We start from the raw sequence: 25,159 nt of genomic DNA, 5'->3' as shown, positions 1-25,159 counted from the left end.
TTTGTTTGTTTATTTATTCATTCTCATTTTTATTTATTCATTCTTTTATTTACTTATTAAGCTCGTGCTATCCGCATGAACAGATTGTTCCCCAAGTCTAAAACCTCATTTCTACCAAACCACATTTTTATTTTACACATTTACAAATCTGGCACACATTTGCAGAGTCATGTACACATTCACTAATTTCAGAACACTTTTTTAGATTCATTTACACATTTACGAGTCTGATTATGCACACACGGATTGAGATGCAAAAAAAAAAAACTCTGCATGCATTTACAAACAGCTGTGCGGCAGAAACGGCGCCCGTCGAGGGGACGACACGTCCGGTAACAGCTCAGCGGGTCAGTCTAAACATAGTTAAACTCAGAGTGTTGTTTGTGTCCAGCCTGCCCTACTAATGACAAGACGAGAGCCAGCTTCTGTTTCTGTCAACACACACACACACACACACACACACACACACACACAGAGGTTGTCTTACAGCTGATGGTCAACAACATGTTTGGATCTGTCTCTTCAGCAGCAAAAATATTCAACAAACTTCTATGTTTCTTCAAAACTAGATTTCAGTAAAAGTATTACCTAAAAAGTACCTAAATTATATTAAAAAAAAAATACTTCATTAAAACACAGAACCACATTATTATACATAATTTAAGGCTGAAACAAATAATTGATAAACAATAAAAGTTGTAAACATTTTTGAAAAGTTTTTTTTAGCACAAATGACAAAAAAACATCACTTTTAGCCTCTAAAAACGGAATATTTTGTGATTTTCTCGATAGTATTTTGAGGTTTGGTTGAATAAGACAAAGCAGAATTAAACCTGAATTAAATGGAAATGGCCCAAAAATTAGCAAGACTTAAATGAATAAATAAAATACAAAAAATAAGCTATAAGAAAATTACTTGAAAATAAGCAAAAAAAAAAAAAAAAAAAAGAAAAACGAAAAATGGCCTAAAAAGTGCTGAAAATAAAACGAAATTATTTATTATTATTATTTACATATATATTATTATTTGTCATATTTTTTCATTTTTTTCTGAAACGTGACTTTAAATGTAAAATATAATTACAAATACAGCTTTCTAGACATTTTTTCCCTATTTTTTTAGGTAATCGTCACCTTTTACTACGTTCTTGCAATTTGTGGGACGTTTCTTGCTGAGTTGCTCTTCTTGGCCTTTTTCCTGAATTTTTGAAAGATACATCAAACCACTTTGCTCAGGTGTCAAGTAAACGGATGACGGTCCGGGTTTTAAAGAGTTAAAGACGTCACATTACACTTTTCATTTTAAATGATTAATAAAAAGAATAAAAAATTGGCAGGACATGAGAAAGAAGTTCTTGCACACGTGTTATTTCTCAGTGAAAACAGTCGCTCCTGCGGGAGGATTTCATCGCCATCATGTATAAAGAAAATAAAACTCTAATAAAAAGCAGCTGGATATGTTAAATTATGTTTTACAGACTAATTTAAGTGAATTAGCAGATTAATCAGTAATAAGAATAATCATTAGTCCTAGTTTTGTCCTCATTGTTGATGAAAAAAGCCTTTTTCTGTTTACATTTTAAATTTATAAAATTATTCAACAAACAATAGATGTTACAAGATTTTACGATACAACATCAGAAAAAAACAATTTATAAAATCTTATTTTTCACTTCTGAGCATTTTCATGACTTTTGAAAGATTGATTTAATTCAGTTTTATACGAATCAAAGTCTTATTTTTAGATTAACACATTTTAAGGCTTAAACAGTCTCACTGCTTAGAAGGTGTCCGTTAACAGTTTTTAACTTCACCCAGCAGCCAATCAGAATCGAGTATTTACACAGACTGGTAAGAATATGTAAATATCTTTAATATGTTATTTATTGTCCTCAGACTCAGCTCTACTAAAATATAACTCTGCTGTAAAGGCACATTTCACTGAACTGACTGACCTCCGTGTGTGTGTGTGTGTGTGTGTGTGTGTTGACTAACCAGCTGTGTTACATTACGTGAAGCTCTGAAGGTCTCACTGCGACACTCTGACACCTGAACAAACAGCAGTTTGTCAGCGTTACGTCACTCAGACGGTCTGCTGGCATCGACCCAACGGACCCTCAGGAACCCGTTTTTCGAGCGGCCGCTGGCGGTCCTGCAGTGAAAAAATAAACAATAATTTACCACATAGACCCCCGTTCTGAAAATACGTCCGTAAAACTGTTGTCAGGACGCCTCAAACTGCAAACAAGCTCAATTATGAATCTTTCTGTTGTGAATTTTTGATCCGTGGAGGTTTAATATAAAAATTTCTTCTGTAGCGTCACAATGTAACGTCTGTGAGCCGAGCGGGAACTGGTGGGCGGAGCCAGCAGAGAAAACAGTACTGTGCGTATTCAGTGGGCTGCGTAATAATTATAAAGTAAACCTAGAAACGAATAACTGTTTTCGATGTTAGCGCCGGACGAGCAGATTCATTGGACGGACTAGAAAGATGCGGTTCAATGCCCATGTTTTGTTTTTTGGGTTTTTTTGCAAGTTTTTGTTCCCCACGTTGTTGTTGTTTATTTTATTTATTTATTTTTTGTTCCCGGTGTTGTTTGTTTCATGTGAATGTGTTTTTTGGTTTTGTTCCTTATGTTCTTTTTTGTTCCCTGTGTTACTTTTTGTTTTTTTTGTTTCTCATGTTTTTAGTTATTTTTCTTTCGTTTAATTTGTTTTGGTTTATGTTGTTAATTTCCGTCCTCAAGTGTATTTCTACATGTTAATTTTTGTTCTGTTTTTTTCTTTTTTTTTGATCACTAAGTGTTTTTATTCCCTTTGATTTTTGTCCCCTGTATGGTTTTGTTTATCATGTCGTTTTTTTTTAATGTTTGTTTGCTTTAAATTTCCTAAATGTCTTTGTTCCCTGTTTTTTGCTTCCCCTTTTTTGGGCCCTCATGGGGTGTTTTTGTTCCAAATGTTCTTTTTTGTCCTTGTTTTTGTTCCCCATTTTGTTGTTTTTGTTGTTTTTCATGTGTCTTTGTTCCATGTTTTTGGTTGGCCCTTTATCGAGCCTCGATGGTTTTTTTTGTTTGTTTGGTTCCCTTGTTTTATTTTATTTTTGTTCTTTTTCGTTCAGTGGGTTTTTGTTCCTCTTGGTTGTTTTTTGTTGTTTAATCCCTTAACTCCTGTTCCTCAAGTGTTTCTGTTTTAAATATTTTTTTTGTTTCAGTTTATATTTTTTTTAAGCAGCACCACAGTTGTGCTCGGCGGACAATAAAGATTTACTGAATTGAACTTTAGCGAGCATCACGTTGCTGAGGCTCCTCCTCGGTTCCCGTCGTCACTCCGCCTCACGAATCTGCAGATTATCAGTCGGCGTCTCTCCTGCTGCTCCCAGTTTATTTCCAGTGGAACCAGTGTGAACTGCGCTCTCACCTGTGACCTCACACAGATAACGAGTCGCTGTTACGTAACTGTCACCCGCTCTGCTGACTCAGCGCTGCTCAGCGGACATACTGACGGAGAATTATTCTGTGAACTTCAATTATTGATCACTAGTCAAACGCTGACTGATCTGTGATGTCACTTCCTGTCTGCAGGTGTATCTCCGTCTTCTTTGTGGAGTTTCAGTCTCACTTTGAAGCCGACTACTCCGCGACAGCCTGGATCCACAGCCTGGTGGACTGCACCACCATGCTCTGTGGTCAGTACCAAAGACCTGCTGAACAGGCCAGGGGCCAGGGGCCAGGGGCCAGGGGCCAGGGGCCAGGGGCCAGGGGCCAGGGGCCAGGGGCCAGGGGCCAGGGAAATCTTACCAATAAATTTCCAAATTTTAAAGACCATACATTCTCTGAAACGACTACTGAAACTCCCTGTCGGTTATTATTTATTATTATTATCTTTTATTAAAACACGGAGGCATGTTTTCTTTAAAAACTTGTAGCCATTTTTTTGTTAATTTAATTTAATTTTTTTAGATTATTAAAGAAACAAATGTGTTTTTTTTTCTTATGATAAATTATTTTAATGAGTTTGAAGAAAATAGTGTGTTTTTTTTAAATAATTTTTGGCTCATTTTTAATTTTTATTTAGTGTTTTTTGTTTGTTTTTTAATTGGTATTTTTTTTATTTCGACATTTTGTAACTTTCAGGGTATATTTAGTTTTCCACAACTTTTCCAGGCCTTGAAATTGCTTTTGCAAATTCCATGACTTTTCCTGTTTTTTTTTCCATGGTTTTAGGGAAAGTGTTGATGATAAAAAATAAATAAATGAAAAAAACACAAACCTGTGTGTCTTGGTAGCTCCCGTGGGCAGCCTGGTCGGGAACCGCTGGTCGTGTCGGGTGGCGGTGATGCTCGGCGGGCTGCTGTCCTCCTGCGGACTCCTCCTCAGCTCCTTCGCCACCAGCCTGGAGCTCCTCTACTTCACCATGGGGATCCTGACAGGTCCACACACACGTCATGTCCCCAATTAGTAAAACACGACCTCACTCTGCTAAATGTCCTTACTCTGCAAAAAAAGTCCTTTCTTTGCAAAAAAAAAAGGTCTTAATCTGCAAAAAATGCCCTCAGTTTGCAAAAAATGTCCCGGCTTTCTAAAACAACCACCTCCTCAAAATGTCGACACCTCTACAAATATCCCCGCTCACTAAAACATCCCGCAAACTGTCCTCATTTTCTAAAAACTATTTTTTTTTTCTTTTAAAACCCAACTTTCAAAAAAATGTCTAATGTCCCCAGCCTCCTCCAAATGTTGACACTTTGAAGATATGTCCTAACTTGTAAACACTGATCAAAATATCCTCACTTTGCAAAAATGTCCTTACTGTGCAGAAATGTCCCCCCTTCCCACCAAAGTCCACTCTTATCAAACTTTTCGAGGTATATACACATTTTACACACATTTTTTAGTTTAATGTTGTAAGTGTCGTCCTGTCTCTCTCCTTCTGTCTGAGCTGTTTGAGCTGCTGTGAAAAGTGAGTGTCCTCGGTGTGGGATCAATAAAGTTTTATCTTATCTTAGAAACAGTCATACTTAAAAACTTGTCTTCATGTCTGCAAAATTACCTCGCTTATCAAAATGTCCTTACTTTGCAAAAAAATGTCCTCACTTGTCAAAGTGTCCTCACAACGTAGAAATGTCCCCCCTTTCCACCAAAGTCCACCCTTTATTAAACTTAAAAAAATGTCCACGTCTGTAAAACGTCCTCACCTGCCAAAATGTCCTCACTCACCAGGTCTGGGCTTCGCTCTCTGTTACACGCCCGCCATCTCCATGGTCGGCTGTTACTTCCACCAGCGGAAGGCGCTGGCGTACGGCATCGCCATGTCGGGCAGCGGGATCGGGACGTTCGTGTTGGCGCCGGCGGTGCAGCTGCTGATCGAGCTGTACTCGTGGAGGGGGGCGCTGCTCGTCCTCAGCGCCTTTGTCGCCAACCTCTGCGTCTGCGGGGCGCTGCTTCGACCAATCACGCTGCGGGAGGGCGTGGAGGAGGCGGAGCTAGAGGAGGGGGAGGAGAAACCAGGTGTGTGGCGATACACGTGTCACACATTAAAGATTTTTTTTTATTTAAATGTACAAACCTCTTTGTCTCCCGCTGCAGGTAACATCTCGCCGCAGGACGCCGAGCTCGCTGTCTCCAAAGAATCAGACACTAATTCATCGCCGCCGTCTTCTTCGCTCCTGCTCTCAGGAAGCCCCGCCCCCACGCTGCAGAGGGGGCGGTGCTTCAGCTTCTGCTTCCTGTCCAGTCAGGAGTACCGCTTCCTGCTGCTGCCGGACTTCGTGGGCCTCGCCGTGTCCTTCCTGTTCCTCGCCAGCGGCTGCAGCCTCCCCTTTGTCTACCTGGTGCCGTACGCTCTGAACGCCGGCGTCAACCACCAGCAGGCCGCTTTCCTCATGTCCATCCTGGGCGTCATCGACATCGTGGGGAACATCACCTTCGGCTGGCTGACGGACCGCAGGTACGACGAGTCTGAGACACAAAGACACCAGAGAGACACATTTAGTCACTTTACTGGATGTCTCAATATGTCCTCACACGTCAAAATGTCCTCACTTAAAAAAAAAAAAGTCCTCATAATTCAAAGTGTGACTTTTTTCTGGCCTCATTTTCTAATAAGAAAATTTCTCACGTTTCGAGAATGTCCTCCGGCGCCTCCGGACCTCAGAGCGAAAATCTGTAAAACAAACAAAAGAAAATCAATGGTGAGAGTTGAAACATTCACACGCATTCTTCAAACGTCTGACACGGCGAGCTGACCTCTGTGACGGCGCGAGATAAAAACCCGTCAGACTTTGTAGATAAAACTCGCCGCAGAGAGAAAAACCTGAAACAAACAGGAAACACAAAACATCAGAAATCAATAAATCAATGAAGACGACAACAGAAAAATTGCACAACAGGATGATTTTCAATCAACACCGAGGATATTTACTTGAGTCTGCGTCCCTCAGGTGTCTGAAGCCGCACCGTCTGGCGTGCTACATCTTGGCGGTGGGTCTCGAGGGTCTCAGCTGCCTCTTCGTGCCGCTGCTGCGCTCCTTCGCGCTCCTCGTGCCCTTCGCCGTCGTCTACGGATACTTCGACGGAGCCTACGTGGCGCTGATCCCCGTGGTGACGTCAGACGTGGTGGGAGCTCCGTACCTGGCCTCGGCGCTGGGCGTGGTCTACTTCCTCCACGCCATCCCGTACCTCGTCAGCCCGCCAATCGGAGGTGAGGAACCGAAAGACTCACAATGTTTTTACAGGACTATTTTTTCTGATCTGCTGCTTTAAGGTTCTGTCCGAAAAGTTACTTTAACCCTTTGAAACCTGATTAAAGTTTTATTTCAAAACCACGGGACAAACGCAACAAGTGAAGAAGAAAGGCCCGAACATTTGTAAAAAGTAAAAGAAAATTACCTGAAAAAAAGATAAAGTCTAATCTTTTCTGCCTGCAGGTTGGCTGGTTGACGTCACAGGAAGTTACACGGCCACCTTCTTCCTCAGCGGCACCGCCATGCTGGCCAGCGCGATCGTTCTCTCTACCATCCTCTGGATCCGCCGCTGCCAGCGCCGCCACCTCCCCACCGCCACTGTCGTCAACAAGGACACCAAAAACGAGCCCCTCTCCGCGTGCAGCTAATGAAATTACGTCGTCGGATTCGACAAGGAGGCGGTCAGTCAGGACGTCGCCTCGCGGCGAAAGCAGGAAACGAACAATCGGATTCATCGATTGAGACGTCGTGGATTAATTTGAATCGGCTGAAAGTTTCAAACAATCAACGCTGCCGAACTTTCTCTGGGCTTCTAAACGCAGAGGAAGGACCCGGAAACGGACGCACGCCACTGAAGCCCGCCGAAGGACCGCCCCGACACCTCGAATTCTACCCAAGAACGAGTTCTACTTTTCACAGTTGCCTTCGTGTATCCGCAGCGCTTTTAACCCTTTGACACCTGGATCGACATCAGTTTTCTTGTGATTCAGAGACGTGTGAAAACGTGGGAAGAAAAGAAAAAGAGCAACTCGTGTTGTTTCCGGCAAAAAATTAGTAAAAGGTGAACAAAAAAATGACGAGAAAATTAGCTAAAGGGGTGATTATTTGATATTTTCCAAAAACAAAATTCCAGAAAACGACATTTATATTTTGTTTTTGTTTCTTATTTTAATTTTCTTGTAACTTTGAACTCATTTCTTGCAAATGTTGTGTGGCTTACACTCAGATCATTTTCTTGTCACTTTTTACTAATTTGTTCTAAACTTTTGGGCCGTCTCGATAAGTTGCTCATCTTTTCTTCACGTTTTTTTTCTTTTTTACAGAAAGCGTGCCAATAATTTGCTTAGTTTTCAAAGGGTTAAAGCACCCATGATCCTGCGCACAATGCTGTAATCTCAGTTATTTCGCCTCAGGCTGCATGTAAACCGGAAAATTTAGAGTAATATTTATTTTTTAAAGCCATGTAGACAGCTCAGTGGTCATTGTTTCGTTTTCATAAGTGCTTCATAAACGCTCAGTTTTGTGCCTTTTTATGCACTACAGCAGATACACTCAACTTACAGCCAGCAGCTGAATCTGGCCCCCAGTATCGTGCCTGAATTTTGAAACTGTCCTCATCGTTCTTGGTGTGGACGGCGTTTTAAGGGCTAAAAGCAGACATCACTGTGGTATCTCCGACATGAAGTTTGAATCTTTTCATTTGTCTGTGTCAAATGTTCATTAAACAGTTAAATCCTTGTGTTTTTTAGATGTGATAAAATAGTTATTATTGAAGGAAAGAAGGAAAACATCCCTTTAAGATTTAAGAGTGACTTATTTAAAAGATACCTTAAAGGTGCTTTTTTGTTAGCATTTTTTGACTCTGCCATCTGTGCTGACTCAGGTTTGTTCAAGTTTTTGTAACTTTTAGTTTTATTTTAGCACATTTTGTGGACTCAGGGCTGAAATGTCTGTTAGATTTGCTCACCATGATCAGTGCTGCTGCGTCTAATCAGGTTTGTCTCTAATCTAATTCAGCAGCTCATGGGACCAAACTGATGTCATATTTAAGAAATGATTAGTAACGTGGAGAATCCGCTCAGGCATGACGTTGCCGTGAAGCGACGGGACGTGAACAGCATGTTCGGGGTTAAACCACAAGGACGTCTCGACACGTCAGCACGAGTCTTAAGTAACCACGTTCATCCTGTAATCTGAAGACTCGAATGCCAAAGAGCAGCGATAAAAGCTGCCGTTCTACATTAGAATAATAAATCGTGTTTTTTGGTTTTAGGATTATTACAAACATTTTTTTTATGTTGATCGATTAAAGGGACATTTTGTGAAAGACGTGTTTGTTTCCTGTTGTTTTCATTTTTCCTGGAGTTATACATTTAGCTCAGACTGCAGTTTATTGAACATGTACCATATTATTACTAATGTTTTTTTAATAAACCAAATTACATAAATTAATAAAGTATATGTATATTTACAATATAAACGGATGAAATGATAAACCTGTTTTTCTGGCCTGTCAGAGCGTTCTCAGCAGCTCGAGTCTGAGTGACCTGAATTAACCGTCTCCTGTTAAGTGTTTATTTTTGGCAGCCTCACACCTCTGAGGCCGATTATGCTTCATTAATAAATAAACTATGTTGGCTTTTATGAAGCTGCCGGTTTCTCCTGTTCTCCTCAGTGTTATTATTACTGTTGCCATTCTGAGGAAATTTAACTTCCCGTACAGAAAAATGAACCAAATTTTGCACATCGGTCCAGTCTCATGGCAGACTTCATCAGCTGCAAACACAAACCAAAAGTCCTGACGGTGGCGCTACACTGACCGTCTACATTTCAAAAGTTTGAAAATTCATAACAAATCATTAGTACGTGCTGTGGCTTTGAAACTTTTACCAAAATTTAGGCCCAATTACGAGGAAATTTTAATCCATTTCACTGTGGTGCAAATTATGAGTCAATCATTTTGTTTTTATCATAAACTTTATAACTCATTAAACGATCTCCTCCCACATTATAAGCTCAACTGACACCAAACTCGCTGCCGCGTCTTCAGACTGTCCAGCACAAACTATCCGCACACATTTTTCATTTCTCAAAAACTGAGCCCAGAATGTTTGACTGTAAACGCTGCTGTAAACATATATCTGCAAAATCTTGCTTAATAAATCCATTAAAAAAACTGACAACATGTTGCTGTGATGGCAGATTAAGTGTGCAACGTTTCAGAATTTTATCTCAAAAAATTAATTTTTGGCAGCATTTTGAATTCTGCCCTGACGTAAACTGTTGCGGTCTGTGGAAAAACAGCATCTTTACGTTTAGGTTTTATCTGTTGCTTCCTTTTCTGTCCCTGCAGACCGTGTTTGGATCTCCTCAGCCACCGTACAAACAGTGAACTAAAGCAGACAGACGAGCGTTTGTCAGACGGAGGCTGGGAATCATTTTTTATTTTTCATAAAGTGAAAAGATTATTGTTCTGTTCTTGCAGCTCTTTATTGACCCCCAGAGTTTTAAAAAATGTCCAGATGTCACAAACTTTAAACTAAAGTAAAAAACTGTACAGATATTTAAAATCAAACTCAGTTTGATAGAATTTTTTTAGAGTCGTGACAGGTTTAAATACCGCCTGCGTAGTGTTGTCACATCCTGATGATGATGATGTCACTTCCTGCAGGTTTTGGAGCGCAGCTGTCTCTTAATGATCAGGTGATCGCTCTCCTTCTCCTCCATCGCTCCTCCTGATATCTGAAACACAAACAACAAAACTGAACTTACTTTTACTTTACAAAAATGTCCTCATCATGTGAAATGTCCTTAAAATTTAAGTGTTCTCGTTTTACATAAATATCAACTAATTATGTAAAAATGTCCTCACTTTAAAAAAAGTGTCCTCACTTATGTGAAACATCCTGACGTTTCAGAAACGTCCCGATCATGTTAAAACATCCTCACTTCACTTTAAGCTATAAACAATCTTTTTTACAGCATTTTTAATCTGGCAGACTGATTTACGACATTTTAACACCACTGAAAGTCTTGTTTTTAGAAAATGAATTTAATGCTTATTGAGGTCTGAAACGGATTGGTCCTCATAAGGACAGAATTCAATACACACAAAACACACACACACACACACACACACACACACACACACACACACACACACACACACACTCTCTTTGCTCACCATGTTTGGGGAGTCGAGCAGCGGAGACGAGGTGCCTGTCTTAAAAAGTTTCTTCCGTCCTCGTCGCGGTTTGGTTGCCGTGGTCACCGTCTCCTTCTCCACTGAGTGTCCACTGACCAGTCCGATGATGGTTTTGGCTGCAGAGACACAGAGGACAGACAGAGGACAGACAGAGGACAGACAGAGGACAGACAGAGGACAGACAGAGGACGAAAAAGGCGGAGACAGAATTTTGATGAATAAATAAAGATCAGATAAATGTTGTGTAGAGCTCACAGATCAGACGAGTCACACAGAGCTCCTGCTGTCAGGGACGGAGGAGCAGCGCCCTCCACTGGAGGACACCGGTGGTGCAACAACAAGCAGTCAAACCAGTAACACAGAGCTTGATGCACGTCCTCCCAGTATAATAAACCAGCATGATGCACGTCCTCCCAGTATAAAAAAAAACCAGCATGATGCACGTCCTCCCAGTATAAAAAAAACAGCATGATGCACGTCCTCCCAGTATAAAAAAACCAGCATGATGCACGTCCTCCCAGTATAAAAAACCAGCATGATGCACGTCCTCCCAGTATAAAAAAAACCAGCATGATGCACGTCCTCCCAGTATAAAAAAAACAGCATGATGCACGTCCTCCCAGTATAATAAACCAGCATGATGCACGTCCTCCCCAGTATAATAAACCAGCATGATGCACGTCCCCAGTATAAAAAAATGAGTACAAACAGTCACGAGTCTGAATTTAAAGTTAAGCTGACCTTTGCTGCCCAGGATGGAGGGAGAGCTGTGGATCAACTCTCCGATCTTTTGAAGAGCCCCGTCTCTCATGTCCTTCACCACGGAGGACGACTGGAGACAGACAACAAGAGAGACGAGACAGGCAGAGAGGGACAGAGAGAGAGATAGGAGAGACAGATACGGGGAGAGAAAAACAAGCGACAGATATATGAGAGAGAGAGACGGAGGGACGGGTATTCAGATACTTAATCTGCTGACAGAAAGTCTTTGTCTTCTGTTTTCATCTTTTGTCTCTCACCTCTTTGTTGGTTCGATTATTTCCTCTCAGTCTGTTTCTCTTGTTCTCACTGAACACCAGGTCCTGAAAAAACACACACAAACACACACAAACACACAAACCACAACACACACACACACACACACAAAAGTCCTCACAATGTAAACATTGTCCTCGCTTTACCAAAATGTCCCCATAATGACAAAAATAGTCCTTTAGAACCAGTGAACCTGTAGTTTATGAAAAACGTCCTCAGATTTTAAAAACGTCTTCGCTGTCTCCTACCTGCACCTCGCAGCTCTTCCTCTTCCTTCCCGTCGTTTTGGGAGTTTTCTTCTTGTTGGCCATGTTGGTCCTTAGAGGAGACACCTGGAAGTCCTGCTCTGGAAGAAGGACTCTACACACACACACACACACACACACACACACACACACACACACACACACACACACACACACACACACACACACACACACACAATAAGACAATTTCAGCCGTCTCTTTGGGACATTATGATGGATTTAGGTCTGTGGTTCCAGACTGGTCCAACTCTGGGTCCAATTTTGTCCTTAGTCATTAGTTCAAGGTCCACACATCAGAGAAATTACCAAATATTGAAATTATGATGCAAAATATTAATATTTAATATTAACACCCGACAGAATGAAATAAAACATACTGCAAGAAAAAAGTGCAGTTAGTTAAAGTCAGGCGTGTCTCTCGGATCTGAAGACATCGGGGGCTCAGTGCGGACTTCTGTTAAAAGATTTTTCAATTTTTAGAGAACATGACTTGAAATGGGTTTTTTTCCTTTTTACTTTTGTGTTTTATTTGTATTAATTTTTTAGGGAAATTTTTAAAGATGCCTGTGAGGCCTGTGAGTTTGGAAGGCATGCTTTCTTTTAAAAATAATTAGATTTTTTTTTTTTGACTTTTTGCAAATTTTTGGTGTGATTTTTTTTCTTTTTCTTTTTTGGCCAATTCTCTTTTCTTTAAAATTTTTGGGCATTTTTTTTCTTTAAAGAAAACATGCCTTCCAAACCCATGGGCCCACCAAAATAAAATCCACCAAAATGACACCATTTATCAAAGCCAGAAACTGTAAAAACAGAAATTATCTTTGGATTTTCACATTTCTGGCGGCCCTTGAACGCATCATGTGGGACAAACATTTCAGGCATTTTTCCGCGAGTTGCTCAGGGAGGATGAAGGAAAAGTATTTGTACTCAGCCCCCCGACTCCTCTGATAAATAAAGAACAGTCCCTTAGGTCTATTATTATTTTTGTGAGAAAAAACGGCCACATAACAACATAAAACCAAGAACAGGACAATAAAACATTTACTGTTCGTGAAATAAATGAATAAATAAATATAAATCAAAAATCTCACCCTACAGAAGGAAGCCGCACTTCAAAATAAAAGCTCTGTGCTGCAAGTTCACTGTACTTGTAAATAAAATAAAATAAAATAAAATAAAATAAAATAAAATAAAATAAAATGTGCTTTTCACAAACATAACACGGTCATGAGGAATTCAAAATGGACCGCAAACCACCAGTTGGGAAACACTGCTTTAGGGGACGTGGGGACTTTATTTTGGTGAGCTTGCCGTCTAATAATAAGCGGTCGGTAAATCTGCTCACCCGTGCGTCTCCCTGCAGGCCTCCCTCTCTCTCCTCCTTCAGTCTCTGCAGTCTCTCCATCTCTCTCCTCACAGCCTCAAACTCCCTGCTCCTCCTCCTCCTCTGCTCCTCCGTCTGCTGCGCCCCCCTCCTCTCCTGGAGTCTCTGGATCTCCTCCTTCAGCTCCTCCACCACCGGCACCTTCCTCTGCTCCTCCTCTCTGTTCTCCTTCTCCTCCTCCTCTCTCGTCTGCAGGTCCTCCTTCAGACGCTCCAGCTCTGACGGGGAGGAATCAGATTAATCTCCTGATCAGATTATTGATTAAAACGTTCTCCACCGATTCAGGTGATGAAGATGATGAAGATACCTTTTCTCAGAGTCTCCGTCTCTCTGTGACACTCGTCGATCAGTTTCTCCTTCTCCGACACGACTCGCTGCAGCTCTGACGAACACACACACACACACACACACACACACACACACACACACACACACACCACAGTATGCTGAATATCCAAGAAAACACACAACATGCTGTTTTTCCCTCTAAAGTCATTTTAAAAGTTAATATGTTGTATTTGTATGGAAACTGTGTCCAAAAATACTCAGTTTTATTGTCTGTGAAACTGGCGAGCTGTTTTTTTTCCCTAAAATATTGTTGAAGTTGCCTGAAGTTGACATTTTCTTCTTCATAATGAAGATAATTATTCACAGTTATTTTTTACAGTTTTTTTTTAATTAAAAAAAGTTATTATTTTTAAAAAGGAGGATCCGGAGGAGCCTCTTAGCTGCGCTGCATTAACTGTTTTTCATGCTCACTGAGCTGTTTTTGAGATTCATGTTCTCACCTTCGTTCTCCCTCTCCTGGTTCCTCCTCCTCTCCTCCTCTGATCTCTCCATCTCCTCCAGTCTCCCTCGCAGAGCTCCGCCCTCAGACTCAAGCTCCGCCCTCAGGCTCTGGAGCTGATGGGTGAATTCTGCTTTCTGATTGGCTAACTCCTCGCTGAGCTCAGTGCACCTGTTCTCACTGCAGGAGGAGGACGGGAGACGTCATAATGAGCTGCTTTCTCGTCACCCGCTGTCGATAAATCAACGAAACCTGATCGATATCAGTATTGATGACTCCTCCTGTGTACCTGTGTGTCAGAGTTTCCTCCAGCCGGCTCTTCTCTCTCTGCAGCTCTTCGAGCTGTTGGGATTTCTGAGCCGATCTCTCCAGCGCCGCCTGGCTCTCCTTCTTCAGCTCCTCCATGGCGGTGTGGAAATCACTGCTGCTGCTGCTGCTCCGCTGCTCCTCCGCCTGAATCAATCAATCAGTCAATCAATAATCAATAAACACTGCTTCGTCAGCTGAAAAAAATCAGTTTATCAATTTTGCTGCTCCTTTGCCTCCACCACAAAGACACAAAACCACCACAACGAGACACAGACAAGTGAAACAATCAATCATCAGCCTGATCAACAATGTAAATAACAGACGAATCAATCACAATCCCCGTCAATTCATAAAAACAGAGAAAGAAAGGAAAAAGACGAACCTTGACTTCCTGTCTCAGACGCTCCACTTCCTGTGTCAGACTGTGGATAGTGTCGGTCCTCTGCTCTGATTGGCTCTCCAGGTCCTGGAGGCGGGTCTTTGCGGTGCTGAGTTGCTCTGATAGGCTGTCAGATCTGTCAGTCTGCTCTTTGAGCGTTGTCTGGAGACCAGTCACCTGGAAAAAACATTTAACAGACAATTATTAGTTTCATCAGTTATTGTTTATCTTTAGAAACTAAAAATTTAATTAATCACATTTAAAAAATTAATGAATTAAAATAAACGTGTTCCGTGATGCACTTGGGCCACAGTGGCTTTGTAACATGTAGCATTTTATTTTGAAATTTTTGCAGGACGGTGTTGTTGACGATGCGACTTCATAAGACAGATAGAGTGACTGTTCTGTAGCTGCTGCTTCCTGACATTTTGGGGAATGTTTCATATTATAGTTCCACTATCACTCAAACGCGCAATATTATTTTCAGCATTATTTTTGTACAATTCAAGTTGACATAAGAAGATAAGAGGAAAAAAACCCCAAATATAAAAATTAAATTGATTTTGCTCTTGAAAATGACTTTCTTTTACAAAAATGCAATTTTTCAGCTTTTTGTGTGAAATGTTGTTTTTTGATGAAAATGCACAAATTAAATTAATCTGTTCTCTCCACATCTCAGCCTTTTACACCCTCAGGTAATGAAAAACAAACAAAAAGAAATGATCGGTATCTTATCGGCCACGAGAAGCTGGACATGATCGGTTTGTCGGTATTCGGTTGAAATAATCATTATAGTGCATCACTGATAAATATAAAGATACAGATTATATAGATATAGACACAGACAATATAGATTTAGATATAGATATGGCTGTAGATAGATATATACATACAGATATAGATATACAGGTATACAGATACAGATACAGATACAGATGTAGACGGTACCTCTGTCTGGAGCTGGAAGATGCCGTTAACCAGCGCTTTGTTCTCCTTCGTCAGTCTGGCCGTTTCCCTCTGCTCTGACTCCAGAGACGAAAACACTGAGTCACAGTTTGGACATTCGTCCAGATCTGCAGGAGAGGGAGAGAGAGAGAGAGAGAGGAGGGACGGACAGAGACAGTTATTTAACAGTTTCTGTCTTTTACTTATTATCAACATCAACTTCATTTTCTCAGGTTTGGGGTATCGTGAGACACCAGGGATGTAATGATTCACTCAACTCACGATTCGATACGATTTTCTCAGGATTTCTTTTAAATACAATATGAGATTACAGAAAAAAATTATGACTAAAAAATACTCTATTAATTATCTTAAACAAAAATTACACAAAATACTGCATTTTCTCTGTTTTTCTGGGTCAAATTAAAGAATCCCTTTTTATGTCTGAGGTATAAATGCAAAACACAAACGCGGCAATAAATGCATTTCTGGACATTCACATTGTCCCCTGCTGTTAAAACTCTTTCACCGGGACAGAGGACACTGCTGAGGACAGGTTTGCTTTAGAGGGGAAAGCAGAGAGGCGAGTTTGAAGAGCTAAGCTGGTCATTTCTCTCTCGTGCTGATAAGTTGGGCTCTCTTTGGCTCTTGGACTCGTTTGGGCGAGCGGGGCTGCAGCTTGTTAGTGTGGTTTGGCCGTGTAGTTTTTTTTGTTTTTTGGCCGTGTAGTCATCGTTAAGGAGTAACGTGTGTAGGCGGGGCTGACCGGAGCTCCTCATCATGATGCCGGCTCTCATGCTGCATCATGTTAGTTGTACTATTTGTGCAGTTCAGCACTCTCTGTCAATATTTGCAGCTGGCTTTTGTCTTTTCTGTTAACTTCTCGGCTTTATTTCTTTCTGACTTAAGGAAGCTCAAATGCCGCCACACTTCTGATCTGAAAGTGGAGGGTGCTTCTTCTCTTTCGCCTGTCTCTGAGCCTTTACTTTGTCTAATTTGCGTTGATGAGTTGTCTCTAGCCTCGGACGTGACGTTGAACATGTAGTGATGTGGCACGTTGAGCAAGCGATGTTGAAGTATGACTTGATTAAAATCTCCAGCTACTTTATTCAAAACATTGCAAATTTCTGCTTTAAAAGATGCAGTCAAACAAGATGAACGTGCACACAGGCTGTTCAAACACAGAGAAACCTGCTAAAAATAGGCTATAAACGCTGATGAGTATGCATTTAAAATGTACAAAATGAAAGAATGAAGTTACATATTTAAGTTTTGTTCATGTTAATAACTCAGTGTGAAGGTTCGGCTCCCACCTGTCAGCTCCTGTATCTTCTGCTCCAGAACAACCTGCTCCTTCTTCAGCTCCTCCACCTCCTCCTCCCGTCTCCTCAGCTCCTCCTCCAGCCCCTTCCTCCTCTCCTCCCTCTCTCTCAGCTCCACGATGGCTTCCTCTTTTTTGTCGTTTTCCTCCTGCAGCCTCCAGATCTCCTCCTCCAGAACTGGGGAGCCTGACAAGAAGGAGGATTTAATGAATAACTAAAGCAGTGTAAACTGCTGTCCCTGCATCACCTCCTCCTCCTCCTCCTCCTCGCACCTCTCTTCTTTGCCGGTCCACTCTCCTCCTCCTCCTGCAGACTTTCACGCTGGCGTTTCCTGCTCTCCTCCTCATCTCCTCCTCCTGTCCTCCTCAGACAGCTGCAGCTCTGCTGAAGCCCCAGCAGCTCCGACCTGATCGACTGCACGAGCTCCCTCTGAAACCCCAGGACACGATTGAAGGTCAAACTGTGAGAATTTGGTCGCATATGTTTCTTTTTTTATCCAATATAAATATAAAATATTTATAATTATATATAAAGTATTTGTAATAAATATATCCGATATTGTGCATTCCTAAAACTGACCACAAAGACACACAAAGTGACCAAAAAGAGACATAAAATGAAACTGAAATGGCTAAAAAGAGTCAACGTGATCAAAGAGAGACACAAAAACACCATAAAGACACAAACAACCACAAACAGACACAAAGAGACTTGTGTGTAACTTGTGTGACAAAAGTGTGTGTTTACGTCTCTGGTGGCGTTCTCCACGGTGGCGTCCATGGCTGCCTGCAGTTTGTTGATGATGTCATCTTTCTGCTGACAGATCTCCATCAACTCGGACAACTTCTGCTGCTGCTGCTCCAAACTCTGGAAAACCAAAATCAAACCATAAAAAAGGAGATCTTTATTGACAGCACATCATGAACACCGTGACAGCAGAAACATTTCATCATGCACCAGGACAACAGCAGACACCACAGAAGAAGACGGTGGATCAACGTTACCTCCCTGGCTTCCTGCAGTTGGTCATGTGACTGCTGCTTCTCCAACCGCAGCGCCTCCAGCTCTGCAGGACAAACCAGCAGAGACAGGGGTCAAAGGTCAACGTTACATCAACTCAAACACTAATGACAGAGTGTGTGTGTGTGTGTGTGTGTGTGTGTGTGTGTACCTGCAGTGTGTGTTTGTTCGCTCAGACAGCGGTGAACGGTCTGAGCGTCCTCTCGGATCTTCTCCAGGTCTTCAGTGACTGAGCTGATGAGTCCCTCCAACATCTCCTCCTGACAACCAATCACCATCAGTAATCCCCATCAGTGCTGTTATTGATCAGTAATCCCCATCAGTGCTGTTATTGATCAGTAATCACCATCAGTGCTGTTACTGATCAGTAATCACCATCAGTGCTGTTATTGATCAGTAATCCCCAAATTGTGCTGTTATTGATCAGTAATCCCCATCAGTGCTGTTACTGATCAGTAATCACCATCAGTGCTGTTATTGATCAGTAATCACCATCAGTGCTGTTACTGATCAGTAATCACCATCAGCGCTGTTATTGATCAGTAATCCCCATCAGTGCTGTTACTGATCAGTAATCACCATCAGTGCTGTTATTGATCAGTAATCACCATCAGTGCTGTTACTGATCAGTAATCACCATCAGTGCTGTTATTGATCAGTAATCCCCATCAGTGTTGTTACTGATCAGTAATCACCATCAGTGCTGTTATTGATCAGTAATCACCATCAGTGCTGTTACTGATCAGTAATCCCCATCAGCGCTGTTATTGATCAGTAATCCCCATCAGCGCTGTTATTGATCAGTAATCCCCATCAGTGCTGTTACTGATCAGTAATCACCATCAGTGCAGTGTTACTGATCAGTAATCACCATCAGTGATGAGACAAACTGTGTTAGTAAAACAGGTGTTTTTAGATCACCTTGCTGTTGTCGGTGTTAACAGTCGACAGGTCGACCGTCTTGCTGACGAGGTTCTTCAGGATCTCCACTCTCTTCTCGGCTCGCTCCTCCAGGATCTCCCTCTCCTTCTCCAGACGATCACTGAAAGTCAAAACATCATCACTGTGTCGCTGGAAATGTCTTTACTGTGTATCTTCGGCTATTTTCAGTGCCAGTGGAGAACCCCCAACAGAGGTCCCAAAATCCTAGAAATGTCTTAAAATCCGATGTTTTGGTCTCATGATCACGTTACCTGTAGTCTTTCTCCATCTTGTTGAAGAGGTCCATGAACTCAGCGCTGACCTCCTCCTCTCTGATCTGAGCCTCTAGAACCAAACGCAGCGCCGCCTCTCTGCCCGACTGCCGACACACACACACACACACACACACACACACACACACACACACACACACACAGTTGAGCTCAACATTTTTTCAGTTTTATTTAATCATCTTTCAAAAAGAAAAACAATCCTGTTACCTTCTCTTCCACCTCCATGGTCAGGTCTCCTTCCTCCTCGTCTTCCTCTCCTGCCTCCAGCACTGTTCCCTCCATCACACTCTCCTCCTCTTCCTCTTCATCCTCCTCCTCCTCCTCCCCCCCCCCACTCTTCACCGTCCTCATCCTCCAGCACGTCCTCCAGGGTTGTCTCCCAGGCAACCAGCGAGCTTTTCCTGCCGCGCCCCGACACGTTTCTGCGCCGGTCGGCCTCGTCGATGATCATCGACAGCTCCATGGCGGACCTGTGGGGGGCGTCGTCCATCGCCGCCGGTCTGGAGTTCAACACCACCACCTGGACAGAGAGAGGTTCAGCCCTCGTCATCAAACATCAAACACAGCGACTCGCACTAAGATAAACGTTATTATTATTATTATTATTATTATTATTATTAAATTGTTTTCGTAATTTTTATAGAAAATTTTTGATGGTCCTTGAACACCTCATGCATTTGTGAAACAGATTTCCATGACTTTTCCAAACTTTTTAGGGTATATTAAGTATTTCAAAACTTTTCCAAGCATGAATATTGCTGGATTGTTTTTCATGACTGTATGGACTCTGCTGTACACAAACTATAAAAATATTAAAATTTAAATCACAAACTTTGAGCTACAGTGTGTGCTGACCTTTTGGGCAAGAGCGGAGAACTTGAGGACGTTGAGCGTCTCATCGAAGCACGAGGCGTTCTGATTGATGTTAACCACCATGGAGACGCGGCCCGGCACCACAGAAGAAGAACTGCAGGAAGTGTGTGAGCTTGGACTCCCTGAAGGGAACATGGTGCTGGAACCTGCAGAGAAGCAGATCAGATGCGTCACCTCGGTGCCTCGAACATCTTCTCAAACATCACAGACAGGCGGCGATGTCGTACTTGGCGTGCTGGTTGAGTCTCATGGCGCTGATGCACTTCCCGAGCGTCAGCAGCGAGCTGTTGATGTTTCCCGCTTCCTTCAGTCGCTCTCCGGTGTTGTGAGTCCGAGAGCATCGCTCAGAGCCGGCCAGGTCGCACAGAGACAACCTAACAGTCAGAAAGTTATTATTCACACCGAACACTGCTGTGAGGACACTGTGAGCTCATGTACCGTGTCAGTAAAGCGTCAGTCTTACTCGCTGATGCTGAGGACCCTGGGAACTCCGACGTCGTCCACTCGGAGGATCCTGATGGAGAAGATGCTGTGGCTGCAGACACACAAACACGCTGATGACGCCTCTGCTCTCACACAGAAACTGCTGAACCAGATCATATTTATTTTTATACTGAAGATAAGATATTGAACTGGGATGTGTAATAAACAGCTGACCTCCTGCTGGACAGCTGGTTCAGTCTGGTGGCAGAGAAACTCTGGTTCTTCTTCCCGATCTTCATCACTCTGTAGGCCTCCTCAGAGCTGTTCACCTGGACCCACCGCAGGTCTGAAACATGGAGCACACACACACATCAACACACTGCAGATACACTACAGCGAGCAGATCGCTGGACGGTGTAAACACCCTGCAGAGACGCACTAACAACAAAAAAACACTCTGGGTTTTTTCCCCACTTTTTTTATCAAGACGTCGCTGCAATTCCTGCTGGAAAGCGTCATGAAAAGCTTTTTGAAGCCAACATTTTCCTCAAATTAACAAAGTTTTGTTTGTTTCAATGTTCTTTCAACATAGTAACCCAAAAATACCAAGCTTCCCAAACATTTTGATGGATACAATTTCAAAACTTTTCCATGACTTTTCAAGTATCAATAAAAATTAAGAATTTTTCTTTCTTTTCACATTTGACCAGAATTTTTACACAAAACAAAACTGCATGACTTTATCAGGAGTGAAAAATGTGTTTGTGAAAGTCCATAACTTTTCCAGGGGAACTCTGTGTAACATATACGTGATATGCAGAGACATCATGGATACAATTATCAAAAATAAATAAATAAATAATAATGTTGAACTTATCAAATAATAATCTGTGTCACCTTTAATGAAGGAGTTTCCTTTGACGTCCTGAGACAGACGCAGCACTGTCCTCTTTTGGTGTCCACTGGGAATCTGGACATTAAAGATCAATCACAGAAGGACAACTGATTACATGTTTATTTAGTCAAGGGAGGACTCTGGTCCTCACAAACCATTAAATTACCATTAAAACACAAATAAAAATCCAACTTTAAGGATTAAATTAAGTTTCAGTCAGAGTTTAGGATTACACCACTGAGGGTCCTCACAGGTGCAGCGAGTGTGTTACCTGTTCCAGCAGGTCGTGGATGTTGTCGTTGTAAATCTCACAGAATGAAACCCAGATGGAGAACCGGACGTTTGAGTCGACGTCCAGACAGAAACTGTCGGCCTCGGAGACGCTGTTCACACTGCTGTCAGTGCTGAGAGACGAGCCTGAAAACACACACACACACACACACACACACACACACACACACACACACACACACACACACACACACGTCTGAATCAGTTGTGGTTGTGAGGATAAGATCAAAAAAAGAAACAACACAGGTGCTGAAGCTTTCACTTTTTTAAAGAATCTGTCTTTAGAGTCACTGACCGTCAAGAAAAGCTGATCTTCCAGACATCTGACTTTTGTCGCTCTGCAGAGACAAAGATGAGACACACACTAGTACACACAGCACACAGCAGTAGTACACAGACATATTTGTAGCATTTGTATTGCAGGACCTCTTTGAAGAGCCTCAGCAGGTTCCTCTTGCTGCTGAACTCGGCTGTCTGCTGGTCTGGAGTCAGTCTGCTGAAGTCTCTGCAGCGCTGCGGCTTCAGATCGGCTCGACTGTACAGACGACCGTCAACACTGTTAAAGATCACTGACAGAGACCGGGGCAACAGACCTGAGTCATGGTCCGACCTGAGACGCAGACAGAAAGACAGTCAAATATCCTGCTAAAATCACTGTGAAGGTGAAATACAAAAGCTAGATGTTACGAGGTTATTTGTCCAGCAGGAAAAGTGCTAAAGAGACAGACAGCGAGAAAGACGACAGGACAGAGAGACACGTGGAGTTTCTGACCGAGGAACGTGAAGGTTTTCCCAGCGTTGGTGACGCCGTACGTGAACACCAGACAGTTTCCTCCCTCCAGAACGTCTCGCACCAAACCACGAACTGAACCGTCAAACACCTTCTTCTGACTGGCCTCCGGATCAAACACCTCCACAAAACAACAACAACAAACGCGAGCTCAACACCAGCTTTTAAAACAATGAACAGGACAACAAAAAATCAACATCTGATTCTCTGTAAACACGTGGGAAAAAGTCTTCTGAAAGACGGACGGATGATGTCACAGTTACCTGTGTGAAGGTGAACCTCTGTGCCGTCTGTGGGAGGGACTTCTCGCTCTGTCGGTTTGACTGACAGCTCCTGGGAGCCTTCAGGACCACAGTGTCCGGCCCCTCGATGGTCACACACTCCTAAAGAGCAAAATGCACAAACAGGTTTATTTTTACACAATAAAAGTTAATTATCTGTTAATCGTCAGAAAAGTATATCTGACTTTATAGTAACAGACATTTGCTTTTTAGAGTAGAGCATTAACGTCTTAAAGGGAAAGTTTTGTTGAATGAACAGTTTTTACAACAAAAACATCAACAAAAAACAACATTAACCTTCGGGCCTGCTTTAATATCAAACAAACTCGTATCTGCACACAAAATGTGCAAAAATCAGGCTATAAACATTATTTTATATATACAATGTAAGTTTCTACTTTCATTGAGTTCATTTGTTTTAACCAACATCAGTCCCAATTATGAATAATTAATTCATTTTCAGAATTTTAACCCTTTAAATGCCAGCTGTTGTCATTATGCCACTATGTTTTTAGATGAAAAACACACAAAAAATGAATTATTTTCAATATACTACATGCAAAGTTTATTTTCTTTATTTTTTTTATTACCAGAAAAATATGCGAAAATATAAGAAGAAATTTAACAGAACGTTGATGCATGAGACCGATAACGTCTGATGACCATAATTTTAACAATAGTTATTGTGTCAAATTTAAAAACTAATGCTTCAACAGTGTTGTATGAATGGCCATTAAATCATACAGAGTCCCACAGATTAAATGTGTGACTGTGTGTGACTGTGTGTGTGTGTGTGTGTTACCTGTGACCCTCCGTTATCGCTCTCTGCTGCTGTGAAAGGTCGAACCCTCAGGTACACCTGCAGGTTCTCCGACTGAACGTTTTCCTAATGAGAAAGAAAACAACATAAACTCTCTGTTCTGAGGTAAACAACAACATCTGTCACCATGACAACCCAACAACATCCTCCTGACAGCATCACAGACAGACACACCTGTGCAGGAAGAGCAGTGAATTCACCCAGCAGATCTCTCTTGATGTCATCCACCACCACCGACCGACTCTCTCCGGCTTCCCACCCAAACAAGACTCCATCATTTCTGAAAAAAAGTCACATTACTGTTCCTCAGCTGCTGATGAACCCACACTGAGTTTATATCAATGCCGATGTTATGTTTATTTTTATCCACACTTTTTTTATATTTGCATATTAAAAACAAATAAAACGATGAAATAATAATAATATCGATAATAATGACAATAATGATAATTAGAAAAAATATTATTATTATTTCCTCACTCTGATATCTTAAAACAAATCTGTGTGATGGAGATTATGTCTATGCCGATTTCACAAGTGGAGTGTGCTATATAATAACAACATCATAGCAACTAACATTATACATTTTACATATTTGAACATCCTTTTTTATTTGCATATTAAAAAAAGAATAAAGTAAATAATTAAATAATAACGATAATAATGACAACATAATAATAAGAAAAAAAATATTATTATTATCATCATTCCCTCACTCTGAAGGCTGATATCTTCAAACAAATCTGTGTGACGGAGATTATATCTATGCCGATTTTGTCAGTGAGCCGTGAAGATTTTAAAGTAAAATCTTAAGTTACGATCTACCTCTTATCTAACGAGCGGATAAGCACGAGAGCGTAAAATGTTTAATAATTAAACGGAGTTTGGCGTGACCTCTTACAGTGAAGAAGAACAGAACATGTCCGGACAAGTCAGCCGTGAACACTGATTTGGGTTAAATCAAAACTGTACTAAACAGTCAGGCAAACACATAATTCACAGTCATTAGTACTGATTGATTAATAATCGGAAAAGATCACACGGCAGTTAACTACTGATAGCTTTGTTGTTAGCATTAGCCACAGCGAGCTAGCCAACAATTACACGCCTCGTGTTTGTTTGTTAACGTCTTTTAGGAACAAAAACTCATATCGTCACAGCTGGTATACTTAAATCAACATTTTAAAACGTTTAAACTTACTCCTGCCGTGTTTTAATCACCACACAGAGTACTTAAAGCAGGAAACATCGACAGACGGTGGATAACGAAAGCTTTGGTTGCTTCTCTCTTCTACGCGGTTTAGTTTTTAAACTGCGAGCGGAGGACCAATCAGGTGGCTGGTACAGGGAGACGTCATGCCGCTCTCGGATATGATCTCGCGAGACTATGCTGCTTCCATTAAAAAAAGGATATTTTGATTTTTTTTAAGTTACACAAACACTTCAGATATGTAAAATGAA

At 41.6% G+C, this 25,159-nt stretch overlaps 3 protein-coding genes across 3 annotated transcripts in view; 2 read left to right on the top strand and 1 right to left on the bottom strand.

Annotated features, from left to right (window-relative positions):
• si:ch211-40k21.5 (uncharacterized protein LOC100332117 homolog) overlaps window positions 1-3,474 on the top strand; it is a 7,781-nt gene extending 4,307 nt beyond the window's left edge. The window contains exon 4 of the mRNA XM_042508177.1: window positions 3,434-3,474. Within this exon, the coding sequence (XP_042364111.1) occupies window positions 3,434-3,474 (41 nt within the window). The remainder of the gene's footprint in view (window positions 1-3,433) is intronic.
• An 87-nt stretch (window positions 3,475-3,561) lies between these two features.
• On the top strand, window positions 3,562-7,597 carry LOC121958993 (monocarboxylate transporter 12-B-like). Its single transcript, XM_042508176.1, has 6 exons — window positions 3,562-3,685; window positions 4,286-4,429; window positions 5,220-5,507; window positions 5,586-5,946; window positions 6,440-6,699; window positions 6,926-7,597. Exons 1-6 carry the CDS (start codon window positions 3,562-3,564, stop codon window positions 7,108-7,110), a joined length of 1,362 nt encoding a protein of 453 aa, XP_042364110.1. The 3' UTR covers window positions 7,111-7,597.
• Window positions 7,598-9,896: 2,299 nt separating this feature from the next.
• Window positions 9,897-24,970, bottom strand: LOC121959311 (kinesin-like protein KIF20A). Its single transcript, XM_042508558.1, is given in 35 exon segments — window positions 9,897-10,204; window positions 10,647-10,783; window positions 11,409-11,499; window positions 11,687-11,749; window positions 11,951-12,046; window positions 13,311-13,567; window positions 13,657-13,731; window positions 14,138-14,316; window positions 14,426-14,589; window positions 14,828-15,001; window positions 15,773-15,897; window positions 17,083-17,277; window positions 17,364-17,520; window positions 17,839-17,958; window positions 18,096-18,157; window positions 18,263-18,371; window positions 19,033-19,153; window positions 19,305-19,411; window positions 19,533-19,670; window positions 19,672-19,845; window positions 20,181-20,273; window positions 20,275-20,344; window positions 20,426-20,572; window positions 20,662-20,733; window positions 20,856-20,967; window positions 21,519-21,591; window positions 21,788-21,933; window positions 22,103-22,145; window positions 22,234-22,415; window positions 22,577-22,718; window positions 22,861-22,980; window positions 23,681-23,764; window positions 23,873-23,934; window positions 23,937-23,978; window positions 24,900-24,970. Coding segments are annotated over 34 exon segments (4,014 nt in total). The 5' UTR covers window positions 23,977-23,978; window positions 24,900-24,970; the 3' UTR covers window positions 9,897-10,120.
• Between the last annotated feature and the right edge of the window lie 189 nt (window positions 24,971-25,159).

This window comes from Plectropomus leopardus, chromosome 19 (genome assembly GCF_008729295.1).
Source record: "Plectropomus leopardus isolate mb chromosome 19, YSFRI_Pleo_2.0, whole genome shotgun sequence".
NCBI classification, from domain to species: Eukaryota; Metazoa; Chordata; class Actinopteri; order Perciformes; family Serranidae; genus Plectropomus; species Plectropomus leopardus.
The sequence above is the reverse complement of the archived record's forward strand: the minus strand, read 5'-3'. Positions and strand labels throughout refer to the sequence as shown.